At 44.1% G+C, this 15,204-nt stretch overlaps 1 protein-coding gene across 1 annotated transcript in view; it reads left to right on the top strand.

Annotated features, from left to right (window-relative positions):
* zbtb10 (zinc finger and BTB domain containing 10) overlaps positions 1-7,789 on the top strand; it is a 22,079-nt gene extending 14,290 nt beyond the window's left edge. The window contains exons 4-5 of the mRNA XM_019890309.1: positions 2,089-2,264; positions 3,800-7,789. Coding sequence (XP_019745868.1) covers positions 2,089-2,264; positions 3,800-4,117 — 494 coding nt within the window. The 3' untranslated portion in view covers positions 4,118-7,789. The remainder of the gene's footprint in view (positions 1-2,088; positions 2,265-3,799) is intronic.
* Positions 7,790-15,204: the final 7,415 nt, after the last annotated feature.

Below are 15,204 nucleotides of genomic sequence, written 5' to 3'. Positions count from 1 at the left end.
CTTTAGTTGTTTTTTACAACCGCCCTCCAATGTGGCCGCCGGTAGTGCATTGTGGGTAATTGCGAAAAGGACGGAGCCCTCTATTCGTAACAGATGTAAAAATGGCACAAAATTTAATTTTTGGGGTGGTGAGGTTTTTTTTTTTTGTTGTTGTTTTTTTTCACAATTTTTCCTGCTAAAATCAAAAATGCATATAAATCTTTGGACTTCACAATGACGTCACTCTTGAAAGTTCATTTTAATTGAAAAGTAAGTAGACAACAGTATGGATGTAAAGAGTTCGGATGGGGCGGGAACAAAAGCGCTAAATAGTAAAGCTGATACGCTCAGTGTTTTTCCATTGTCAGTTTTCAGCGTTGAGATGACAGTGTCATATTTTTAGGCTTTTATTTTTTTGTTGAAACGTGAGTTTTTGTTTGTTTTTTTTCTTGACCAAATCCACAGATGCTTGGCACTGAAATTACAGCTCCCCAATTAAGTCGTGCTCATTGATGCGTTTCATTTCAATTCCGCTGTTGAATTGAGGCTGGAAAGCATGCCGTTGCTGTGTCAACATTGCGGTTGTATGAATCACAAGACTTTGTAACACGTTCTCAAAGAAAACATTTGTGTGAGGTAAGAGAGTGTTTGACTGCTCCTTTGGAAACATGATGTAACCTGTTTTTTTTTTTTTTTTTTTTTGTGTGTGGGTGACAATACTCAATGTTTTTAAGCTAGCTAGCATCTGCTGCAAGTTTTCGTACAATTTTCTACTCGGTCCACGAATGTGTTGCACTCCAATTAGGATGGAAGCGTGTCATCGCTGACAGCGGTGTGATTCTATGACACACAAAGTGGAGCAAACACTCAAGTCAGATGTACATAGCTTGTCGACTCCTGAGGAAAGATTTTTTTTTTTAATGGCAAAATGTAATCTTTTTTTTTCTGCAGTTTTCATACAACTTTCTACTAAATTCCTTCTCGAATTTGGACTCTTCCCCCCAATTATACTACACCTCAACTGAGTGGAGGTTGGGCTCGAAGCGTGTCATTGCCATGGCAACAGCGTGGTTGTATGCAAAATGGGTGCCAAATTAAGGAAAAGGTGCACCAAACCTTTTGTCACTTGAAATGAGCGCCGTGGCCAATGCAGACTCTTCAAAGAACACGCACGTATACAAGAAGTGTGCGTGCCCAAACACACATGCGCACACACGCGCGCACGCAGGTAACCTGGGATTCATCAACACCCCCGCCACCCCAAACCTTCACTTCCCCCCCCACCCCTTAGCAACCTGCCTTGACGACGGCACTGTTGTTAGTTCAAACAAAAGGCCGTGACTCTTCACTTCCCCCCCAACGTGCTCCATTTTTGAAGCGCTTTCAAAATCAATAGGCTACTAATTTACGCTCAAAACCATCTGTCCGCGCGAGCTCGTTAGCGTCCGAGGGTGGCGGGCGCGGGGGAGAGAAGAGCGCCGTTGAAGCACAAAGCAGCTGGCGTCCTTCTCATATGCCTCTTCTACCTTGTCCCAGGCAGGTAATAGATAATAGTTATGATTCAGAGAAATATTGCTTGATAGCCACTTGCCTCATAGCAGGGAGCCTCAACCTAGCTAGCAACAACCGCAGCGCCGAAAAAGGCAGAAGTTCAGTAGCCACTGGCCATTATGCTGAAAGTGCTCAAGAAATGTATTGTGAGGGGACCCTGAGCCTCGGTGGACATTCAGTGTCTTCGAATACCTGACCAAATTGCTGTAGTGAAGCTAATTAGCAGCAACGCGAGATGCTCTAACAAGGGCATCTTGTGTCGACTTTGGAACTGCTTGCAGGGACCCTAAAACCCCACTAGCGACTACATGGTGCGTATGTAGCAACGGAAACCGTGTTTAGCAGCTAAAGGAGGAGCCAAGCAGAGACCGTCTCTGTTAAAAATTCCACACTGAAGCTAACTAGCTGCTAGCCTCCACGTTGCTAACCTCATTCATTGCCTTTAAAATGTTTTGATTGAGGGTCAACCAAGATGTTTTTTTTCCTGTTTCCCGCTGACTTTATAGATATATATTTTTTCAATTCATAGTATTTTATTTCTTTATTTTTAACTACTAGGTGAGTCGTCGCTGCTGGCCATCAACAAGCTAAAGTGTCCGCACTGCAACTACATCGCCAAACACCGGCGCACCCTCAAGAGGCACCTGGTCATCCACTCGGGTGTGCGCTCCTTCAGCTGTGACATCTGCGGCAAGCTTTTCACCCGCCGCGAGCACGTCAAGAGACATTCCTTGGTCAGTACATTAAACGCGCCGCAAAGAGCTGCCACCAAAATTACCTGCTGGCTAGCATAGCATTTGCCGGCTTAAACTTTAAAAAAAAAAAAAAAATACAAAATAGATGCAGTTAAGATAACTGGCTCCCTGGTTTGGTGAGTGTCACAGCTGTCATGGCTCACCCGTTTTCTGGGTTGGATTGCTTGACGTTCGGCTGGCACTTTTGTCATTTTCAATCGACAGCGAGTGGCAGTACAATGCAAAATGGCACCTGCCTGAGATGGATAAAAACGGGTGGATTTTGAGGCTTCGTTCATGTTCCACAATATTAAAATGAATCAAAACGCTACGTTTAGACTCGTGGGGAGGCATAGAAAATCGTGTCAAGACAATTTTTGACTTGATTTAACATTCCGAATCGTAAATCTGGAAAGCAGCTGCAGGACGTTACATTTCGCACTAAAGATGCATGATCAGAAAATCAGTAAAAAGGACACTAATTGTTTTCCAAAGTAAAAGCGGATGTTTGTTAATGTTATTTTGATTTTTTGATTTCAAGTATTCATGTACAATCTGCTTCCTCTCATGGGGACTTCAGAAATTGAAGAATACCATTGATGCTAAAATTATTAGCAGTTGAACAATTTTCAGTTCATAAGTCGATTGTTTCTCAAAATAGTTGCATAATAGTTCATTAGTCTATTGACTGCTGCGACCCTGTTAGGATTATTTCTCATCGTTGTATGGATGATAGTATGGGTGCAACTAATGTTTATTTTAATCAACCATGAATAATTTTTTTGTTTTTTTGTAGTTTTTTTTAAATTGATGAAGCAGCTTAACATTTTTGGAGGGGGGGGGGCTTTTTTTTTCCGAAAAAGCGGACATTCTTTCAAATTCACAGTGCTGTAAATGCACAAATATAATTGATAACAATGACTTGGTGACCATTTTGGTCCTGAACCCGGTCTGTAAGCATGTCAGCAAAATTGTCAAAAATGTTGACCAAAAAAGCAGATATTTGATTCAACAAAGACAATCAGTCTGCTTTGATACAAGGTTACAGCAATCGGAGAATATTTATTACTGTTGAAAGGTCAAAATTTGGACAATTTCAACACCAGTCTCTTAATTGGTTGTCGGGTATTTGTCGATGAATCTATCGATTAATTGCTAGTTAATTTATTTATTTGGAAGCCTCTCATTGAAAGGCTGAAATTCCAAAGAGTTTGATATTTTTTAAGTTAATGTCTCCAAACGATTAATCAAGTCATGACGATTAATTTGAGAATCGATTAGCTGTTTGATTAATCAATGTAATTTTGACAAATTTATTTCCAAGGCTGAAATTCCATGGCGTTGGACAATTGTAAGTTCCAAAACGTCCCAAAATGATGAATCAATTCTCAAAAATCAATGAATCGTTGCACCTCGCAAACTAGTCCATTCCAAATGAAGGCTGCGGAGGAAGTTGGCTTCCGATTGTCGGGTGAAAACTGGACTGACGGTGTCCGTCCCCGCCTCTCCCGTCCCGTGCGTCCCCGTCTCGGCAGGTGCACAAGAAGGACAAGAAGTACAAGTGCATGGTGTGCAAGAAGATCTTCATGCTCGCGGCCAGCGTGGGCATCCGGCACGGCTCGCGGCGCTACGGCGTGTGCGTGGACTGTGCCGACTCGCACCAGGCTGGCCAGGAGGGCCTGGAGGGCATGGAGTTCCCCCGGGACGACGACTTTGAGGGCGACGACGCCGACGACCTGCTGGAGGCCGACAACGATTCCGCCGATCACGACCGTGCTGCCTGGGGCCGCCGGGCCCCCGCCGTCGCCGGCCCCGCCGTCGCCACCACCCCTCCGCAGGACAAGGAGTTCTAGCCTCACTTTTTTCTTTTCATCTTTTTTTTGTTTTTGTTTGTTTGGGTTTATTTTTCTGTTTTTAATATATGTAAGCTGGTAAACAATCAACTCCAAAAGTGCTATCGAAACCTTGAGGTTGCTTAAATATGAGAGTTTGACAAAAAGAGAAGGAAAAAAAAAAAGCTTTGGTAGCGTGGGAAGCCCGCCATGTACAGATTTAATTATTATTATTATTATTAATCCTCACCAGAGAAAGATTATATGAAATAATCAGGTTGTTGTTGTTTTGGGGGGGGGGAGTATGTTTCCTTTTAAATAGGTGGGGAGGGCTAGCTAGACCAATCATTGGAGGTATAAAAAAAAAAATATTTAATTTAAAAGATTTTATGGTCTTATCACAGATGATCTAATTTTTGTCGTTAATTTTTTTTTTGTTTTCGTTTTTTTTACTTGCTGTGTAGATGGCGTTTAGTTGCGCTAAAATATTCTATATTATTCCGTTTTTCTTTCCTTTTGTTTCTCTGCGCAAATCTTGGAACCAAAAAATCTGTTTGGTGACTTTAATGCTCTGCAGCCATATTTATGATATATTAAAAAAAAAAAGTCACAAAAAACATAAACTAAAAACGAGGGCTGTGATGACATCGTGCCAAACAGACCGCACACCAAGATGGAGCAGGAAAAACTACTGAATATGCTTCAAAGAAAAGACACCTTTCTTGTTTGTTGTTTTTGTTCGTTTGTTTTAGAGTTTTAAGAAAAAATATTTAAAAGTATAAGAAGTGGGGGGGGGCTGTTCTAGCTAGCTTTATACCAATCGCCGCGTCACGCTAACACTTTAAAAAAAAAAAAAAAGCATTTGACCTTCACTTAAAGCTTGAAATGTTCGGTGTTTTGTTCCTATTTTTAATTTTTTTTTGCCAAATGACGACATTTGGTGCTGTAATGCTTTGTCGCAGAATACTGGACCTACAAAACAAGCGAGGCTTTAATTCTTATGATGTCTGTCGTCACGAAAAGAAAAAAAAAGCTTCGATTGTTCAACTGATGCTTCACCTCCTCTCTACAACACTATAGCCTCTTTCACGCAGAGATCCCGCCAAAACAGACAAAAATAACACCCGACATTTGCCCGCTTTTGCTTTTCACGCTAAACCCAGCGAAAAGCCAAGCTTTAATTCTGATGTTTGTTGTCGTAAGAAGCTTCAGGTGACGCGGAGAGAGCGCAAAATCATAGCCGTCACCGAAAATCTGACAGACGTGTATCTGGTGTTAAACTTCATCTCAGAATGTGCATCCTGGCTTTAATTTTTATGATTTCTTGTCAGTCACATCATCCAAACCTTTGCTTCCAACAACACTAGCCTCTTTCGCACAGAGATGAAATGGCGGGAGAAGTGAATATCGGGAGTTAAACTTCATACCGGACCGTGGCACCCTCAGTATACCTTTGCGCACCGATGGCTTCATTTCGAAATACTGGACCTACAGCATAGCTTTAATTCTTAGCTTTTCTGTCAGAATCAAAACCTTTACCTCCAACAACACTAGCCTCTTTCACGCATAGATTTTGCAAAAAAAAAAAAAAAGGCGGCAGGAAAAGAGAGCGCCGGGTGTTAAACATCACACTCAGCTTTGCGCAAGGCCATCAGAGGCAGAATACTGGACCGATAGTATGGCTTTAATTCTTATGATTTTGCCTCTCTCACACAGGGGATCTTGCAAAAATAGGGTCAGAGAATTATGGAGTATTAAACTAAACACCCCTGTGCCGACATTGCGGAATACTGGACCTACAGCATGGCTTTGATTCTTATTGTCTGTTATTAAAAAAAAAAAAAAAAAAAACTTTACCTCTATCAACACTAGCAACCTCGCCAAAAAAAAAAAAAATGGGGCGGGAGAAGTGTGTGGATGTTGACTTTCACACCCCTGTCCCGGCATCGCGGAATACCTTTACGCTTCCATGGCTTTGTCGGTGAATACTCAAATCTACAGTGTGACTTTAATTCTTGTGATTTCTCAGCGTCAATACCTTCATTTCCAACACCACTAGCGCTTTTTCGCAATCGCAAAAAACAAATAAATAAATACAAACGGGGAAAGAGAAGTTGGGTGTTAAACTTATCACTATCCCGGTATTGTATAATATTGGATCAAGAGTGTGGCTTTAATTCTTATGCTTACCCCATCATCCATACTGTCGCTTCCGACAACTCCGGCCTTTTTCATGGAGAGTCTTGCTAAACCAGAGTGGGTGTTAAACGTCACACCCTAATAGCTCAGCACGTTTGGACCACTGGACCTACAATGTGGCTTTAATTATGATGTCGTCACCGACAACACACGCCTCCGTCACACAGACTTCCTGCATCTGCCTTTGCCCTGCTTGGCAGGAGTCGAAGTATGAAACGTCACACCACTGTCGCGACATTGCTGAATATTGGACCAACGGCGCGGCTTTAATTGTTATGCTTTAACATCCTAAAAACATTTTTTTTAAACTCTTGACAACACTAAGTCCTGCACTGCAAAATTGGCATCAGAGCCGTCACAGAAGAGACACTGATCGAACTACCTTCGGTGCTGAGCAAAAGTTGACGCAACGTCATGCCATCCCTTTATCGGACATTTTGCTGCCCTATGAGACATTTCGGTTTCCGTTACGGAAAACAATTGCCGGGTCATGGTGAAAAGAGGCGGAAAAATGCCGGTGTTAAAATGGGCTTCTGTAGACTATCAGGTAATCGTTTTGCCATTTTATTATTGTTTTTAACACCTGCGCGTTTTGGGGGTGGGGGGGGGGTCTTTCCGTCGAACTACTGGCAGTACTTTTCCGTGTGAAATACGTGTTACGAGGACCTAAAGCGGATGTCTTTTTGTTTATATTTGGTACCGAATTATAAACGCCGTTTATACATATTTGGAATCACTTGACAGTGACAGCACGTCCTAAGCGTTTTTTTAAATTTGTGTTTGTTGTTTTGTGGGGGGGGGGGGGTCGTTGTTTAGTTTCCATTTAATTTGGTCTGCCAGGTAGTTTAAAAATAAAAAAAATTCCACCAGACGAAAGCAAGTGAAGCTCTATGGCGCCATCATAGACATGCACTTAACTTTTTTTTTTTAATGAACATTTAAGTTTCTTCGTTTGTTCAGCCCAAAAAAGCGTGTCTGAAAGGAACTTTCTCCATTTTTTTGTGTGGTTTATTTAAATATATATATATTGACTCCAAAAAAAAAAAAAAAATTCAATCAAGACTGTTAATTTCTATTTTGTCCAACCAAAATTATTATTATTGTTATTGTTAATTCTTCTTTTTAATGTACGGGAGAAGCCGGGTGTGAGTGCTCACTCCCTTTCTGATTGTTCCCTCCCATGACTTCAGCACACATTTTTTCGAATAGCGCGTGTCGGGCAGCAGGAGATAGAGTATGTATGTATGTGTGTGTATGTGTGTGTCTATATATATATATATATATATATATATATATATAATCTCCACACACATACAGTATGTGTGTTCATATGCAGTTTGTACGGGACACCATCTTCCTTCTTGTGTCACTTTCAAAAATCATTGTGGGTGGGGCCTATGATATAGCCAATACATATATACATATACACACATATGTATACGTGGAGAGTCTATGAAATATGAAGATATTTATATATATATAGGAAAAATATATTATTTAAGTCCCCTCCGCTTTGCTGTGTGCTGCTTGTCTGTCTGTCCCTTCCTGTCTTTTTTTTTTATGATTCATGCCATTCTACTGATTTTTATGTTAATTATTTTAATGCTGTATTTCTTGTATGGACAACAAGTAAAACAAATCAAAAGAAATCGCACCACACTACAGATTTTGTTTCCCCACACATACACGCGCGCACCATACCCATCCATCCTCATTTTTGGCTGTATTTTTTTAATGCTTTTAAGATTAATTAAAAAAAAAAAAAGGACAAAAAAAAAAGTTGTATTTTTCAACTTATTTGCTCTCTGACAGCGATGCAAAACTCGGTGCCCTCCGAACACAAAAAAGCAAAATTCAGGTTACTCTTTTTACGTTTTTACCAGAACTTTTCAAAGATGGAACTTAACATTCTCCTGGTTTGTTGCTCTTGTCTCTGTTTTAAAATAAATAAATTGTACTACTGTTCCTCTCTGTACTACATTTTAAGAATAAAACTTTGATATTGCTCCAATTGTTTGGGAATCTTTTTTTGTGTTTCAGCCATCGTTGGGGGGGGGGGGAAAGCTTTGTTCTCACCTCTGATGCAGAAAACTCATCAAATGCAGCATTTATCCACTTTTGCAGTAAACGGCAACATTGATATTTCTGCAAGGCTTCAATTTTTGTTTTTTTAATTCGTGGTTCGAAATAAGTTTGATGTTCCGTCACCGTATTTTTAAAGGCGTGTATTTCCACTCAACAGTTTTTTCGCTGGAGGGTTGGAATACATGCTTCTGGGTTTTGTTGTATTGTCTGTTTTTATATGGTGCTGCACCTTTTTTGTTCCAATGTTCGTGGTTTAAGGGTAACCTTTAGAACAAGGGAAACTTAAATGTTTCATTAGCCATGGTGTTTTCCATTGTGTTAGCATGAAGCTAGCCGAAGGCAAAGTTATGTGCTTCCCCTCCAAAAAAGGAAGAAAAAAAGGGAATTGTAACTGCCTTAAAACACAATAACAGTATTATTTTATATTCAAGGCGTTCATTCTTGGTTATTGCCATAAAAAAAGGTGTTTTTTATGTATTATTTGTAGGTTTATTACTCAACATATTTATTTGAGTCCATTTTTTCGCATTCACGTTGGTCTGAAAGCTTATTTTACCGAATCCAAAGTCTCCGTTTGGAACCTGTCGACACCGGATTGCTGCCCCCTGCTGGCCACTCGTTTGCATCTCGTTTGTCACGTTTGCCACTAGGTGGCACCACTTGCACATCCATGTTGCTCTCTTCACACCAGCCGGACAAGGTTGGAATCCTTTTTTTTTCTCCTTTGGTGGGATTCTGTATCCGGTTGTCGTCGAAAATCCTCCATAAAAACACGAGGAACTGCTGCTTTTTTTTCTCTCAAATCTGACACCGAAAGTCACAAATGAGCGTGTGTGTTGGGGCCGAGGGGTTGACATGCCGCCCCCTCCAGTGCATTCATAGAGTTGTAGTTGAGCAGAAATGAAAAAATGTCTTCGTGGTTTATTCCCCGCTTTTTTTTTTTGGACCAAGAACATCCTTTGTCTTTTTTAGCATCTGTGTTTTTGTCGATATATGCTGTGTGTGTTCTCTTAGTGTGCGCATGTGTGTATTTTGGGCGTTTGTGTGTGTGTGTGTGTGTGTGTGTGCGTGTGTGTGTGTGAGTGTGAGAGAGCTTTTGTATTTTTACATCTTTGTTTTTGTTTGGGCGTGTGCGTTACGTGTTTGCTTGTCGTGTCTCTCCGTGGTGCATGTTGTTGTTTTACGCGTGTGTGTGTGTGTGTGTGTGTGTGTGTGTGTGTGTGTGTGTGTGTGTGTGTGTGTGCGTGTCTCTTTTGGTCACTTTTCTGGGTGTGTGTTTGTTTATAACCATCTGTGAATGCGTCAGCGTGTGAGGAGAATGTACGTGTGTGAGTGTAAATATGTGAGCGTGTGCGCCCCCCTGCTGAAATGTCGTGTCCAGAACTGACAACGCGCGCCGTGCGCGCGCGCGCGCGTGTGTGTGTGTGTGTGTCTCGAGAAGGTGGCGGTTCCCACAGCTCAGCTCTAATTCGGGTGTAACTCAACCCCCGTGTGAGTGATGCTTCTCTCCACTCCCTCTTGAGTGTGTGTGTGTGTGTGTGTGTGTGTGTGTGTGTGTGTGTGTGTGTGAGAGAGAGAGAGAGAGATTTCCTCTCACAGACTCTCCGATAGTTTATCGTGTCGACTGGACGGCCGCACGCGCACGCACGCAAGCAGACATGACGCCACATATAGACCACACAAACATGACGTTATAGCGTGTGTGTGTGAGCGATTTGTGTATTGTTTTTATTTGTGTGTGTGTGTGTGTGTGTTTTTTTTTCCCTATTTGCGTTTTGAAATACTTTAGCGTTGTGTTGTGCTATCATGAATGTTGTGTTTGTTGCGTGTGTGTGTGTGTGTGTGTGTGCGTGTGTGTGTGTGTGTGTGTGTGTGTGTGTGCGCCCGCGCGCGCGTGTGCTCATCTGGTGGAATCAATTACGGACAAGACTTTCCCAGCATCTCCTGCTTAGTGGGAAAACTGGAGCACTTGGACACACTCCTGTGTGTGCATTTGTGTGTGTGTGTGTGTGTGTGTGTGTGTGTGTGTGTGTACCTGTGTTTGAGCACGTAGTGGTGCGTGGGCGCACTTGGGCTATCAAGTGTCTGCGTATGCAAATGTGTAGGCGTGTTTATCAGCGGGTGCGAGGACAGCTGGCGTGAGGCAAACACTGGGAAAGATTTTTGTTGGCCTTCAGAGGTCAAACAAAGCGATTATAATGTGGGACGTAGTTCAGTTTCAGCACGTCGGAAATGAGTTGGGGTGCGCAGGTTAACAAAGGTGCTCTGCCCTCGGGGCTGTGAAATCAGAGATGGAATGGCGGTTTCTTATACCATTGGTGTTCTGTGATTTTTTTTTTTTTCTTTCAGTGGGCGGTGGTGCTCCACCACTCAACCTTGTATTAAAAAAAAGTGGTGCGCCGCCCAGCAATGATGTTGAAGTAGGTGTATGCCTTTCAAAGTGTGTTGCCTTCTTTCATGTTTGCATGAAGAAGTAAGTATAAATAGTATAAAATTCTCCTCCAGGGCACAGCACACAGTTGATGCACCCCCATCTTCTAAAAAAAAAAAAAAAAAAGAAAGTCTTGAGAAACGTCTGTTCTACCTTATCGACACAACGTTTTAATATCAACTACTCTGTTGAAGGGCGCTTGCGTACCTCCAGGGTGTGTGCGCACCACAGTGAGGAAATCCCTATCCTCGCTGCACTTATCTTATCGGGTCCACCCCTCCCTGCTTTTATCACACAGCCCGGGGCCCGATGGCTAATTAGCGAGTTGCTATCCATTAGCGGCCATTACGCAAAACATCAAATAGATCGCACGCTCTTGATTTCCATTCGACATTCGTTTGCGCCGCTTCAAAGACAAAACGTGTGGCCGCGCCGGTGGCGTTTTAGCACGAGGCGGGCGCCGTGCGACCGCCGTCCGGTGGGAACGCGGGGGCCGCTGCCCGCCCCGCGGTCCCGCCCGGCGCGTGACGTGGGAGCGCGGCCCGGGAGGCCAACAGGATACTTGACATTCCTGCGCTGGCTGGGGGACTGTGAGAAATATGTCTTCAAAAGTCCCCCGCACCACCACCGTGTGTGTGCGTGCATGTCTGTGTCCCTGTAGACTGTGCTGTCTGGACATGTGTCTCCACAGAGGTGCACACACACACCATTAAATATGATGTGACAATGGATGGATGTACATTTGGGGGTGTAGAGGCCATTAAATGTCATAAATACAGCAAAAATGCTCACCGTCAAGTAAACGTTCATTTGGGGGTGTGCACCCCACTGAATATGTTGAATTAGGGGTGTGTGTGTGGAGGTGCGCAAAACCGGTAAAGATGGCCCTTTGGAGGTACGGTCAAACCTCGGTTTTCGAACGTCTCGGTTTTCGACCAAAAATTTCGAGTTTTTTATGCCTCGGATGACGAACAAATTTCGGTTCTCGAACAAACTGAGCGCACTTGAATGCACCATTTGACTCCTCTCGCCTTCCTTACACGAGGAAGTGACGCTTCCTCGTGTTGCTTTCCATTGTTAGCAGACGTGTTCAGTAAACATTTTTTATTTTAAAAAGAGCGTCGTTTCGGTTTTCGAACAATTTCGGTTTTCGAACAGCCTTCCGGAACGGATTATGGACGAAAAGCGAGGTTTAACTGTACTCCGATTAACCCTGGAGAACCCAAGAACCTTTTTCTTCTTTGGAAAATAATGAATTATACATTAAATGACTGCTATATGTTCACGGAACACCAAATTATGTTTTTTCAAATATTCAATCCTTTAATACTAATTTAGGATTAGGGCCAAATTTGACCTTTTGGGATTTCAGAGTAGCATTTGAGTAGCAGAATTTATAGGGGCCAAATTTGACGCCGTGGGTTCTTCAGGGTTTAAAAAAAAAAAAAAGAGGGGCCCGGAAATGGAGGTGGCAGCTCACTAAAATGTTAAATTAGAGGTGCGCCCACCGAATGATACGGAGGTTAAATAAAGTCAAAATATGGGAGCGCGCAGACCAGGCAGTATGGTTCATGAGGGGTGCACAGATTCCAAAAAAAGATACGTAGTCTAAATACGGAGATGGTCGACCACGAAGTCTATTAAATTCCGTCGAGGTTTGCCAACCCAGTAAAAAAAATGGAGGTGTGCAAACTGTTACATATCCAAGTACACTTCACCAAAGTATAACATCACCCTAATTGTGGTGTGTGTGCGCGTGTGTGTGTTAATTGACGCCAAATTTGGACGGTTGTTGTTGTGTGTAACTCCGGCTACTGACAGCTGAATGCACCTACTTTCCCATGCTGTCACAGGTCAAAGGTTGACGGCGCAGTTGTCCCACGCACGCGCACACACACACACACACACACACACACACACACACACACACACACACACACACACACACACACACACACACACACACAAAAACACGAGGCCTGTCCTGTGTCCTGTGCGCCGTGTCGTCCGCAACGGCACTCGCATGCGCTGAAAGAGGAGAGAGGCCACCAGGGGGGGAATTCCGCGGTGCACGTGTGACACAACAATCACCAAAAGTGCGCGTGCTCGCTCGCCTCAGCAGGAGCTTGAATGGCCTTGCGAGGACCGACCCCCCCCGCCCCCCCCCGTTTGTTTCAAAGTGTGTTTGTGTTTGAAATGTTGGCACTGAAAATTCAAACGCTTCCTGCTGTTCTTCCAGATTTGAAAAAAAAAAGCGAAATCTCAAGTTCACTGCAGCCTTGTTTGTTTCTTCAAGGTGCTCTGCAGCCTTGCGGGTGGTTTGCGGGGAGGTCGAGATTTGGTGAGCACCACCAAATAGGCCACGTTCGAAGTTTTTGATTTTTCATGTTAGTTTTGAATGTTTTTTATTTATTTATTTTTTTTGGTGAAGTTGGTATTCATTCGTGCCCTGCGATTGGCTGCCAACCGGTTCAGGGTGTCCCCCGCCTACTGCCCGATGACAGCTGGGATAGGCTCCAGCACCCCCCGCGACCCTCGTGAGGATAAGCGGATCGGGAAAATGGATGGATGGATGCTTTTCAATCATTTATTGATCTCCATCTCCATCCCCTCACGTCCTCCCATTGACAAAAAATTCCAACAAACAGCAAAATGTCTTTCGCCAGGCAAGACACCACATGCTCGTCAAACAGAAAAATCCTCCATCACCCCCCCAACACCCTCCCTTCATCGAAACAGAACCTTAGTCCAGGCCAATCTAGGCGCAGTGAGGCCAGCATGTCGATTGCGAGCGCGCAGCTGCGGCTCCCATTGGACCCCCTTAAAGAAACAGACACAGACTTCCTTTGAGCCCACAACAAATGAACGGTCGCCAGGATGTGAACGGACACTTTGACGACGCCAGGGCTCACCGAGACAGGTGGCGTCGGCCGGACGCGTGCGGCCATCCCCCCCCTGGCCCCGCAAAAGCCCTTCAGGGCCGACGCGTTCCACCGTCCGGTGATCCCGAAGCGTCGAAATGAAGGCCGGCCCGCAGGTTCCGATAAATGTGCTCACGTTCACGTCCGATGACGGGACAGGAAAAGAGCAAGTGGGCCTGCTGACCCGAAAATTACATTTGGAACATGACAGGGTTGGATTTTACTCAAATGTTGTCGGCGGCCATTTTGAGCCATGGAATTTATTCTCATTGGAGTTTCAAAATGGCATGACTGAAACATTTGCACTGAAATTTACTTTGAAAATGCCCCCCCCCCGAAAAACTGTTCCCTGCAGCCTCAGTGAAATTTAGTTGGAAAGCTTCCAAAAAGTTCCGCACATAGAGCTGGTTTCAACGTTCGATTTCACCTCGCGGGAATTTCGTACAAAAACGTAAGCACGGAGAATTCAAATCAAAATATTTAGCCCCGCCCACCACCTGTTTAATTACCCCCTTGGAGGACCTCTCCCAAGGCACGCTCGACTCTCTCAGGGCCCGCTCATTTCTCAAGGTCCTAAATAAGCCTCGCACAGAAATAGCTGTGAGACTGCAAGCGCGGCCGTCGCGTCCTTTCCAGGCGGCGGGCGGGCGACGGCAGCGGCGGGGATTTCCACCGCCAGTTGGCGGGAACGGACGCACACAAAAAAAATAAATAAATACACAAATAGACACGCGATCTCACACCGGATGTAAAAACCGCAAAGAATCAAAGTGTCCCACTCCCCCCGACCACTCAACAAATGACAGTTCCCAAACCCTCCAAAATAGATGACGAACTTCCCGATTTTCATCACCGTTTAAGACCCCTTCTTGTGGGCGTATAAAAGGCCGGAGATTATTTGGCCGCCATTTGGAAACATTTAATCTTTTGGGGTTTTTTTGTGTGAGTTATTGACAACTTCTCAAGGTTGCGTCATTACTAAACGCCGAGACGGGCTGCGGAAGATATTGGAATGTGAGTTCAAAGTACACATTCACTTGCAGTTTCTGTCACATGTATTGCCAGTTAAGGACTTGTTTTCATCATTCCACCGATTTAGACGGCTTGATGGATGGAATACAATCACATTTTTAAGGTGGAAAAGCAAGACCAAAAGCTGCAGGCGGGCTTGGTTAGCTGTTAGCACGCTAGTTGAGCCGCGACGTCTGGAAGTTCCCATCCACCTCGGCGACCTTTCCCAGCACAGACAATTCTTTGTATCCCACAAAGGAAGCTCTCATCCGGGCTTCGGGGGTCCTGATCCCCCGTACCCCCCACCCCAAAACCCAACCTCTCTGTAGAAAAAGCCCCGAGTCACCCCGACCGCAACCCATTGAGGTGCCAGCAAGGAACATCTGTGCAACTCGATCTTGGAGGGACCTTGGGCGAGGTTCGAAAAAGCTGGCGGGGGGGGGGGTGAGAGGATGGGGCAG

The sequence above is a fragment of the Hippocampus comes genome, unplaced genomic scaffold (assembly GCF_001891065.2).
Source record: "Hippocampus comes isolate QL1 unplaced genomic scaffold, H_comes_QL1_v1.1 scaffold71, whole genome shotgun sequence".
NCBI classification, from domain to species: Eukaryota; Metazoa; Chordata; class Actinopteri; order Syngnathiformes; family Syngnathidae; genus Hippocampus; species Hippocampus comes.
Note: the sequence above shows the minus strand (reverse complement) of the source record. Positions and strands in the feature narration are given on the sequence as shown.